The following is a 12,622-nucleotide window of genomic DNA, read 5'->3' on the forward strand; positions in this document are numbered from 1 at the left end:
GATCTCTTTAAATGTAAATGAAATACTGCATGAGCTACTCATAGGTATGATTTATCTTGGTAAAAAACATTGACACAAGACTGTCAAAATGTGACAAAGGAAGTCCTAAAATGCCATCCTCCGTAACTGTTGGTTTAGAGATTAAAGTTGATTATATTGATTTTTTTCTCAAATGGCTGTCTTTACCTACCACTGATAAGTCATAGCATGACAAGGAATATAGAAAAAGCAAGGATCAGGAAAATGATTGAATATTGGCAGATTCTTCAGGAATTAGTTGTACTACATGGACCTACCCCTGCCTTAAGACCAAAGCAAATCTAAAAATTAGAAAGTAGTTCTTTTGAGTGGGCATATGCATCCCAGACTTGATAGAAAGTATTAATTCTGTAGTTCAGTTTGTGGAAACTTCTTTTTATTTTATTTGACTGATGTGGTCTTGAATTCCTGGTATCCTCTTTAACTGATGGACACAGTTTTACAACATCTGAAAGATCTATTTGCCTAGGACTGGTATTTGTCCTAAATATAATACTAATATTAGTTGCTTGTTTAATTGGAGAGGCAGTATCATGTCATAGGAAGATGCGAAGCTAAGAGACAGAAGATCTTGAGTTGATATCAGGCTCACATTTACTACCTTTGCATCCTTGGGAAGGTTATTTAACAACCATGCCTCCATTTGTTTATCTGCGTTTGCCCTGCGTACAATCCACTGTGGTTCTGAGTATCAAATGAGACAATATGAATTTTTTAAATCATGAAGAATTATAATAAGTTGTTATTTTTCTATTATTATTATTATTAAAAGGATTCTAAACCCTTAGTGTAAAGAGACTATTTTATCTAGCCTGCTGTTTTCAGGAGTATCAAGTGTTATTTTTCCCATATTTCAGGTGATGCAGGTGGCTGAATCAAAATAAAAAAATTTCCCAAAAGGTCCCAGAACTAGTTAAGTGGCAGAAAGGGAGGTAAAGACCCTGATTTCCTGCAATCAGGGGCAGAGTAACTTTCTTCCACACTGTTTTTAGAATAGTAGTCATATTTCAGAAACCAGCACTGTCTTGATCTATTACCCTACTAGGTTTAAGAAATACATAGTCTAACTATATTGGGGAAAGGAGAGAGTGGGGGGAGGACGAGAAAATGAGGTGATGTGATGTGCAGACAGAATGCTACCTACAAATGGCTCAGCTGCAGTTCACTGACACCAGTGTCTAGACTTGTCCAACCTTTTCTAAAACGAATACTTTAAGGATGTTATGAGGCAGCTGTTTTGCAAGACTTATGCATTTATTTACTCACTGTGTGAAATTTTGTTGAGGAAATTTGTTGAAAAATGATTGCACATACCTTAATATAATTTTTGTTGTGAGGATTTTACTTTCATTGTTTAGACGGTTGTAAGTTCATTAGTAAATAATTGTGCTTTACATCAGAGTTTTGAAAGCAGTTTGTTTTTTTTAACACATTATTTAAACAGCTGCTGGGCTGTTAACATGGATTTACTCATGTTTGGTGTTTCTTTTTTGAAAGTTTAAATGAGAGAGAGTTGTATTAGCTCAGAAGCAACTTCAACAGATTATTAGATAGACATATTGATTCAATTAGTGTGTATAACACCGTTTCAAGTATCTGGCATAGCCCTGGAGAAATTAATGCTTATAAGTAATAACACCCCTTAAGTGTCCTCTTGAATGTTCACACAACAGAAACCAAGCATATGAAAGTCCACTTATACATCACACCTGAAAGATTTTTTTTCCCAGTTTGATGAGAATGGCATTTTAGCTCTCTTTTATTATTAGCACTGTGAAAGAAATATTTAACTCCCGTAGTATTTGCTTCCTTTAAAAATTGAGTTGAAAAATATAATTTGGAAATTAAACAATAAATCACAATAAATATTATATCCTTTCAAATACAGCAAATAAATCATAATCCCTTTGGATTATTTTCCTGGCTAGGGAATTTCAATAATCTGTTCATGGATTAGTAGAATCAACTCATACTAATAATAAAGTTTTAAAAAGTTTAATTTAGATTTTAAAAAATATTTTAATAATGATATTTTAGGTTCTGGTTACTATGATTTTTCAAAACTTGACATTTTAAAAAAGATAGGATTATCTGTGAAAACCTCATTCTAAGGATGAGGATAGAATTTATTCCTTCAATTTGGTAATTCAAAATTAACTGGATATACTTCACCATATGTGTAAAAAATGATCTTTCCCCCCAAATTTTAAAAATTGAGAACTTTGTATTATTTGAAGCCATCAGGTGCCAGACATTGCAAAATCATATGCCACCTTGCATAAGTGGGTAATTTGGTGAAGTTATGGTGTAAAAAATAGGAAATGTCCAATTTCTAAGGGAAAGCTTCTTCACATTTATGTACTGTTCAATAAATTCAAATTACAGGTTAGTAAACTATTTCCTGTACTTTTACTCATAAACTCTTTCATGACCTGGGTATATACCTTCCTGCTAATATAGGTTTCTTATTTAAGTGAAAAATATTCTTCAGCTTTTAGTCTTAAACCTTCATAATGAATCACTTTTAGCAAAGTATTAGGCAAGCAATAAATATTTGCTGGTTCAATGAGTTTTAGAGAGAATTCCATTTTGGTCCTTGTGTCTTATTGGTTGAGGTGGGTGAGATCTATTTTGTGAGGTCTATTAGTGTATGTAACAACATTGTACATTTCATTTTCCATTTTATTTTTAAGTGGTATACATTTGGGTTTTGAATTGTCTTTAATTTTCGAAGTATAATGAGTAGTAAAGAAAATTTCAGTATGAAATAGACAACCAAAATAATGTTGTTTTAACAGCTTCACAAAATAATTTTTTCCCCATTTGGTTTTCTGCCTTTTTTTTAAAAAAAAAGTGATCTATATATGTTTAGCTGTGTAAATACCCTTATTCAGTTATCCTTTTATTTAATACCATGTTACTGAATTTAAGGCAAGTCTAGTGTAACTTTACCCACTCAGTATTATGTATCTCGAAACAATGATAATTATGAAGGCTTTGAGTGTAGAGAGCACAGTATGGTTACTGAAGAAACTTCTACAATTGAAATTTGTTTGGCCTGGGAGTCATTTATAAGAGCTCTTGTGTGAGTCTCTTTACTTCTCAGCATTGGGATGATTACATGTAAATGGGAGGTGATTAAACCATGCGTTTTTTTTTTTTTTTTTTTGCGGTACGCGGGCCTCTCACTGTCGCGGCCCCTCCCGCTGCGGAGCACAGGCTCCGGACGCGCAGGCCCAGAGGCCATGGCTCACGGGCCCAGCCGCTCCGCGGCACGTGGGATCCTCCCGGACCGGGGCACGAACCCGTGTCCCCTGCATCGGCAGGCAGACCCCCAACCACTGCGCCACCAGGGAAGCCCCCACCATGCGTTTTTATAGCATCTATAAACTATATCCTAAAGTTCAAAAACAGTAGTTTGAAAGCATAAAGAAGAGGGGGATAAAGCTTTAATTCCTAAACATATTTGCATTATGAAGCAATTTTTTGCATAAATATATATGTGGAATGTTTTAACATGAAATATATTCAAAGCTTTGTCTATGTAAAATTGATTATGAAAGTCTTTTTGATTAAATGTTATTATCCTTGAACCATGTTCACAAACCTCCAAGTCTACTAAAAAAAAAAAAATCACTATAACAATTAACTTTTTCTTGATGCTTTAAAATTTGACTTTTCTTTGTTTTAAACTGTGAACTATATCATCTCCTTTGAGAAAAAAGATACCTATGTTAAGCATATTTATTTATTAAAAATATTCAAATATCTATATATTATAGTTATTTGTGACTACAATATCAAATAACAAAGAACAGATTGATCAATTAAAATCTTATTTCACATCTTTTCATTGCTAATCATTCATTCTGACAAAATATTGTTTTTATTAAACTGTTACTGCTTGTCAGTATATAAAAGTATATGTAAATTCCCACAGATATGTTTAAATTTTACATTCTTCATTTCGTAGCAAGAAAATAAGCTTGAAAAATAATTGTTGGTATTGAGATTTATAATAACAAGATTTCTTTTCACTCACACTAGCAAGTTCTTATCTTCATAGAAATTAGCCATTTATGAGGATGCCTTTCTGTTAACCAAATTGTGAAAGAAGTATTATATGAAGAGTTAAAATTCAAAGATTTGGTAACTTATGTACTATGATTATTATACAATGATTAATAATTATAATAGCTTTATATATTGTAACTACAAATAATTATGATATAACTCATTTATTAATATATAAATTATAGAGTATAAATTTACCAGACATTTGAATTTAATCATTAATGAGTTAAAATATTAGGTGCTCTGTGTTAATTAGAAACATCCTAAACAGTAAAAATAAATCATAGGGGAATTTCTTTTATGTTCTTTGAGTAGAGAAATTTTTTCTATTTAACAGTTAAAATTCAGACCACTTTAAGTAATCACTTTTTGTCCTAGAATTTCAACTTAATTTTAGTAGGATGGGTTAAAAATTAATTAGAATGGAATTTTGTTTGTACATAGGCCATCATATTAATGCAAAACTTAATCTATGCTATGTATGTATTAAAATGTGTTTCATTTTATTGATTTACTATATCAATAAATATACTGTTTACTACAGTAATAGTGTGTACACATCCATACATGGCAAACATATAATTCCGTAGAGTATAATATTGTTAGAAAAAAGATGACTATAATTTTCCACTTTTTCTGTATTTCAGTGCTAATAAACATTTTTTTTTGGATATTCATTTCAAGTATATTCTTCTGTGGATAGAAATTCTAAGTATAATTTTAATATCCAATACATTGTTAAATGACATATTTACCCATGTTTGAGACTATGTTTTGATGTCCATATTATAATATTCTCACTAGGGAAAAGATGATACTTTAGTGTAATATCAAGTCATATCCTTCATAATTTGGTACTGTTTTGAAATTTAAGAGGCCTATAGTTTCAGACCCCAAACCCACTCTTTTAGGTATACGTTTCTTCAGTTCTCGAAATGAAATGCTAGTAGACCTTATACTCATTAAAGGTAGCTTATCAGATATTGAGTAGTTCAGGAATGTAAATGATGGCATTGCTGCAAAGTTTGTGATCTTTAGGACATCACTTAAATGTGCGGGAAAATTTGCTCACAGGCTGGTATATGAAGTCATGCCGCATAAAGTCATACTTTTCATTTGTTTTCTTCTTAATATTTCTTTTAAATGACTGACAATTGTGGATGAAATGTGGGACTACATAGGGTAACCAATAGTATTTTACATTAATTAGAAAAATTTTCCTTCTCAGAAAAAATATGGAAAAATTTCTTGGAATATGGAAAAATCTATTGAAGTAAGACACAGAATCCAGAAGCCATAATTGAAAATGTTAAAAATTCAAAATTTAAAATTAGCATACATGCCAAAAAATACCCTAGAGTAAAAAGATAAACCGAAATTTTTACAAAACATATCAGACACAGCGCTAAGTTCCTTAGTATATAAAGCATTTAAATTCAGTGAGAAAGGCTGACAACCTAGTAGAAAAATGGGCAAAGAACTTTGATAGGCAGTTCTACAAAAAAAAAAAAAAAAACACACACATTTAAACATAGAAAAAGATGCCCAACTTCATTCACAATAAAAAAATTCATATTAAAAATCTGAAGTACAATAACCAGTGTTTATCAGATTAACAGTTCTGTGTGGTATTATACAATAGTGTCTATAATAGCACTAAACAAGAAGTAATCTTAAAAGCCTGGATGAATGAATTATATTTGTAAAGTCGATTTTATGCAGGTATTAGAAAGAACAGTGTAGATTCCTATGTATGGAAAATATTGAACAGATGTTAATTGAAGAAAGGAAAGTTAAAGTCAGATAAATTGTACAGTCCAATTTGTGTAAAAAGAGAGACTATATATACACACATGTACACACATACATATACACACACACAGTTCTAAACAGAAGACAAGGATAGGGGTTGTTCTCGAGACCAGAACTGAAGAATGGGTGAACTTTGGGTAGAAAAGGACTTAATTTTCACTTTTTATCCTTTATGACGATTAATTTTTCGTTGCTATGTTAATGGATACTTTAAACATATTTTTAAAAAGCTTAAAGAAAGAAGATTCTAAATCAAGTAAAATACCTCAGGGAATACTGCCTGAAATACCTCCTATATGCCACAGATTTCTTTAGCATACTGGGGATATTAAGATGGAAAAATATTGTCTTTACTCTTCTCAAAACCCAGTAAAGCAGTCCTAATTTGTACATAGGGTAAAACTCAAGGGAGCAGATATTTTATTAGAGATCAGGCAAGAACGCTGTCTATCCCTTTGCAGATCTTGGGATAGTTTACATACTATAAGTTAATTGATCTTTACAAAAACCTTATGGAATAAAAAGAGCACTGTATGTCCAAAGAAAAATAATAGTAAGCCCATTTTTTATATTTACTCATTTAATGCTTATATCTGCCCTAGGAAGTGGGTACCGTTATCGTCCCAGTGTTGTAGAGGACATAGAGAACTTAAGTAACTTGCAGAAGGTGACACTGCTTACTAAGTGCCACTGCTAGGATCTTCACTCTTAATAGCTAAACTATTCTGCTTAAACTTTATTCTGTAATCTGAATTCATCTCCACAAATGAAAGACGTAAGATTCAGAGGTTAAATACTTAGTTCAAGATTATACTGCAGTAAATGTCAAAGCCAGTTCTCCTGACTAAATCCAGTGATCCCCACATTGTACCACACTGCCTGTAGTTCACAGGGGAGTTCCAAAGAGGGAGCAAGGGAAGAGTCATTTTGATAATATATACTACCTATCATGAGTACTAACGACAAATCACAGAAGGGGTGGTTTCTCTAAGAAAACAATCGCAGTAAAAAGAACTTACTTCCTTTTTATGAAAATAGTTCCTCTGTTCAAGAAATACCAAATAATTTGTTTTGCTTAGTAACTTTGATATGGTTTCTGGAGGCATTTTCAAGATCACTGGATAAAAAACTGGTATTCATTTAAAGCTTGTTTCTCTTGTGAAAGGACTCTGTCAGCAATACATAATGAGGGCTGTGCTAACAAAATTCCAACTTTTCTGTGGGATGATCCAAAAACAGCAAACAGAAGGCATTGAATTTCTTAACAGTCACAAGTGCGTGCATGCATGCTATGCCATTCCTGTCATTCACGGCTTTTTGGTGTGCATAGATTAAAGTTGGAATACTTTGATTTGCAGACTAATATGTTCCATAGAGAACTTTTTTCACATAGGAAAAAAAAGAGTAGCTTAAGAGCACGTGAGTTCTGTGCATTCTGCCCTTCATTTATACAGCTCTCAACTGAATATATGTGTTTAGTCTGATTTTAGGATATTTGCCTTGACAGTGTGCCTTCATACGTCTAAGCTATTTGCTGGATTAAGATCCCGAGTTGTTTCTCTTGATAGAATAAAAAGAAAATATGGTTCTGATGAACCCAGGGATAGGATAGGAATAAAGACGCAGACGTAGAGAATGGACTTGAGGACACAGAGAGGGAGTAGGGTAAGCTGGGACGAAGTGAGAGAGGAACGTTGACATATATACACTACCAAATGTGAAATAGATAGCTAGTGGGAAGCAGCTGCATCGCACAGGGAGATCAGCTCAGTGCTTTGTGACCACCTAGAGGGGTGGAATAGGGAGGGTGGGAGGGAGAGGCAAGAGGGAGGGGATATGGGGATATATGTATACAGATAGCTGATTCACTTTGTTATACAGCAGAAACTAACACAACACTGTAAAGCAATTATACTCGAATAAAGATGTTAAAGAAAAAAAAAAACAGGTTTATGCAAGTACCCTAATGGAAAACAGAGACTATGAAGTGTATATATAATGATTGTTACATTCAGAAGAGGTGTAGCTCAATGGGTTAAGTAGTATCTAATCTTGTCTTTTTCATAATCCTACCTCAGTCTAGTAGCCTTAGTGACAAACTCAAAAGTATAACAATACCAGTTGATACTGAGCTTTCCTAAGCCATCTTCACTTTCATGCCAGAGCTTCATGGAAATATCATAGAACACAGTATGTACTAACATTGCATGGGGGATGGACTATATTCTACTTAGTATAGCATTCTCAACCATGTTAATAGAATGGCAGTGGGTGGAAAAGAGATGTAGGTGACAACACATAACATGCATTTAAAATGTCTTCCTTTCTTCTTTTTAAATTACAGCAAATTCAGTAAAGCTAGAAATGCAGAGTGATGAAGAGTGTGACAGGAAACCCCTGAGCCGCGAAGACGAGATCAGGGGCCATGATGAGGGTAGCAGCCTAGAAGAACCCCTAATTGAAAGCAGCGAGGTGGCAGACAACAGGAAAGTCCAGGAGCTTCAAGGCGAGGGAGGAATCCGGCTTCCGAATGGTAAACTGAAATGTGACGTCTGTGGCATGGTTTGCATTGGGCCCAATGTGCTTATGGTACATAAAAGGAGTCACACTGGTAAGCAGCTGAAAGAATAACCTGATGACTGCCTGTGACATCTGATGTTGATATTACCTGACATCTATTCTCTTTCCTTTTTATTCAGGGGTGGCAATGGTGAAACTACCTTTTCAGAATTCTGCTAGTATTGGATTGCTGAAAAGCAGAGAGTAGCCTGGGTCTTGACTTCCAGCCTTCAAATCTGAATAGCATATCAAAAAGAAGTTTGGGATTCAGTTTCCACAGTTCTTAATATAGCAAAAATATGATAAGGGTTCAAAAGGTATAGGAGAATTTCATTGTGTAACTTGATCTTTTTGTATTCCTATACATATTTTACCATACCCATGGGCAGGTAATAGAGTTTGCTATAACATGGTACTCATGCATTAAGGGTTGATCATTTTCATCTTGTCTAGTTAACTTCTTGGAATACAATTTCCAATCAATCTTTGCCTACCATGGGTCTCTGCAGGAGGCAGATATTTATCTCCCCCAGTTCCAGGATGTCACCATCTTCCTGTAACTTTTAACTATAACTCCTGCAAGGAGATACGTAGGGTAGAATACAGCAAAGGGTGGTAGGAATGTGAAATCACAGAATCAGGTGAGGAAAGAGACCTCAGGTTAATTTAATATACACTTTTAGACCTTTGAGTAATGTGAAAAACCAACTCAGTGAGAAGGCCTTATTTAAACCTCTTCAAATCCTTTGGTAAAATTTTTTTAAAATTTCTTTTTAATGTAAAACACAAGAAATGAGATTGTGACAAGGTAGGCAGATCATTGACCCAGAAAAATTCAAATTTATATGAAATTTGATTTAAAGGTAATGATAGCTTAAACTATAATGCAGAGTAGTATTATACAGCAAAATAGTAATAACTCATACACTCCAAGTTTTAAAATATGACACTCTTTTGGAAGAGAGAGAAATCACAGTAAAGACATTGATTTAAAAGATTGACTTCTAGATAATCAATTTCATAAGTAGATGCTTAAAACATGAGAGATACCAGGGACATTGATGTCTTCTTAGTCCACACCTCTCATTTACACATCAAGAAACTGAAGCCCAAAACAGTCAAGTGATTTATCCATGATCCCTTATGTGGTTAAGGGCATTGTGAGACTAGGATCAAGTTTTCCTGATGTCCAGAGTGGTTTTGTCCCAATTTTCTATTCTTGGTATATCAATATATCAATATTTTATGATGAGGTATTACTATAAGGCTGATATTTTAATTATAGTGAGAAATTACACATTAAAATCAGTGTTATCTTAAACAAAATCATCAGCTTTAGGGCTTACACTCTTATCCAACCATATAGTCAGTTACATTTTTACTTTTTTGTTTTGAATTTCCTTTTTAAATAGCATCATGATTTTAAAATATTTTTAAGTTTATAGTAATATTTGTATTACCAATGAAAATTTTTTTTAATTTTTAAAAATGTCTCATGGAAAAATTAAAAGATCAAGCTTGGTACCATATTTGATAAGAAAAAAAGGAAAAGGCTGTAAAGTAGTGAGGCTACTTTTCTTCTATGCTCATGAAGTAATTCCAACTGCAGTTCTAAAAGAAGAGTTCCACAAAGTTACGATGTATTCATCATCTCAGAGTGATTATATTGAGGAAGATAACACTCAGATGTCTAACTTCTCCCATCTAGCAATGTAGAAACTAAACAAAATTAGTCTAATGACTTTTCAGTTGAATTGCATATAGTGTTCATTTTAAGGCTGAAAAATATATTTTAAAAAATTTTGTAAGGTATTTAATAAACCTTTTATGGTCTGAGTTAAGAATATTCAAAGAATCTGAATATACTCTGTTGAAAATTTAGGTTAATTGATGTTTTACTGTAACTGCAGTGATTTTCATGAGGATTGTTGGTTTGTAAACACAGTTAACAATTGCATACCTACTGTACTGTCCACTTCATATTTTTTACTCTAGTAGAGTTGAAAACCATCTAACTAACATGGAAAGTGTTTCTAAATAGTTATACAGATTTCCACAAGTCCTAGGAGTATGGGATTCACTCAGCTAGTAAAGGCAAGGAAAATAGACTGAACAACTATTTAAAGTACTCTTGGAACTCTATGAACTTTTATTGTTAATAAATATTTATTAGAGTACTGGAAAAATTATTACACTTTCCTCAGATCTGGGAGGTTTTTCTTAAAGTTACTAGCCATTCGTAGAGGAGCTTGGGATACCTGCCATACATTGTTAACCGTGAAATTGTGATGATGTGTCTTTAAATTAGCCATTTTTATATGTATTTCTGATGACCCAGTTTATACATCTGAGTGGGTCATGACATTTTCAACTCCATTTTAGCAATATGAGAATAGAAAGTCTACTTGTATTTCTATAGATTGGAAAATATATATATAGTCAGAATATAGTCATTAACCAAATGTTTTCTCCTTAATTTGATGAACTGTCTTCATTTTAGAACTTCCCCCTCTCACCAACTATTTATACCTTGCTAGTATAAAAGACTTTGTCTTAAATCCTTAAAAACCTTTGAGAAACATATGCTTGTTTCTATGAGCGTTTAGCTCATGGAATGTCTAATATAATGTCTAATATAAAATTATAATATAATATAATGTCTAATATAAAATTGATAGTGGAAAAAGATACATAACCACCCATTCATTAAACTGACATGGAGTATCATATCTAATTCACTTCTTCTTCTTTCTCTTTCATACTCTACTAAAGTGCCAATTCCAGCGTCTTTTTTAATGGCTTGGTGCTATTTCTTTGGTATTGCTACTTTAGTAGGTAATCAGGTAATATTGTCATCGGATACTCCAGGCACTCTTCACTGGGAATGCAGGGAGAAGAAAAGAAATAGGGGTAGTAAATCAATTCATGCATAAACACAAATTGATACAAACACTATAAATGTAGAATATACTTAATTTTGCATCTCTTTGGGGTAGAGTACTGTTATCTTTGTAACTAAGTTTTCAGCATCATATTTTGTCCATTGCAGCTTTGTAGAGCCATTCTCTTGCTCTAAGGCCCTCTCTACACATGGTTGGGATTTTTCATATTTGTAGGTGGTTGTTCCATGCAACACAGGCACACCCTCTGTCTTTGATTCACCAAAGCAAATTGATGCATGTATACTTGCATTTCAGTTGAATAAACACAGATCTAGAAATATGTTTATGAAAGTATATAAAATATTGAAATATAATTTATTCCATAATAGGTAGATAACTTCACCCAGTGAATAAAACGGTCCTTGAGTAGATTAGAAGATTTTTAAAAAAAAACAGATTGAGAATGGAAATAAAGAATAGCATGGCTACGTGACTACATCTTAATTGTTCTCCTGGATCCAGAGTTGTTAATCCAGACTTTGGTGCCCACCCATGGGAGGATTAGTTATCACAGATACAATAGCCTACTTAATGTTTCTGAATTGGACTTACTCTTTAATGTCACTAATGTATTTAGTAAATTTGTGGGTTTCTCCTGAAATTTGCTTTTATTTACATCTGAAGAAAGTGATTAATATATATATATATATATATATATATATATATATATATATATATTTTAGACAAGGTCTAAACCAACCTGAAAAGGACCAATTGATTCAGTCTATTTATTAAAGAAAAAACAAATTATTATAAAAGAAATAACCAAGATGTGTTGTTTCAAGTTACATAGACATTATGGGTAGTCAACTGTACCTTTCAGTTAGTTACCAGATTTTACACATACCTCTGAAATTAATAGGCCAGGGAAATCAGTATTTCTTAAAGCTTCATCTGATTGAAATCAAAGTGCATTATTATCATAGTCTCTTTCCTCTTATCAAAAATGGGCACATGACTGATTACCTTCATCATGCTTCTTTCTTTACTTCCCCTGGCCATGGGAACAGAATTAGCAAACGCCTTCACACTAAGACTTATTCACTCAGCAACACGGCAGTGTCTCTGGATATAACTAGACATTTCTCCTACCCCTTTAAAGATGATCATATAAATTCAGAAGTAATTCTTATTAAAAAATATTTGAGGATATCTGGAATATTTTATAAATGTAACCTAACAACTAAATTACCCTG

General features: G+C 33.0%; 1 protein-coding gene across 8 annotated transcripts in view; it reads left to right on the forward strand.

Annotated features, from left to right (window-relative positions):
* IKZF2 (IKAROS family zinc finger 2) overlaps positions 1–12,622 on the forward strand; it is a 178,456-nt gene that overhangs the window by 95,751 nt on the left and 70,083 nt on the right. For 5 of the 8 annotated variants that reach the window (XM_027122225.1, XM_027122234.1, XM_027122242.1 and 2 more), the window contains one exon: positions 8,270–8,536. In XM_027122225.1, the coding sequence (XP_026978026.1) occupies positions 8,270–8,536 (267 nt within the window). The remainder of the gene's footprint in view (positions 1–8,269; positions 8,537–12,622) is intronic. The other 3 variants (XM_027122261.1, XM_027122271.1, XM_027122287.1) reach the window with 1 other exon arrangement.

Source organism: Aethalodelphis obliquidens, unplaced genomic scaffold, assembly GCF_003676395.1.
Source record: "Aethalodelphis obliquidens isolate GAN/ISIS:26980383/991018 unplaced genomic scaffold, ASM367639v1 scaffold2, whole genome shotgun sequence".
Lineage (NCBI taxonomy): Eukaryota > Metazoa > Chordata > Mammalia > Artiodactyla > Delphinidae > Aethalodelphis > Aethalodelphis obliquidens.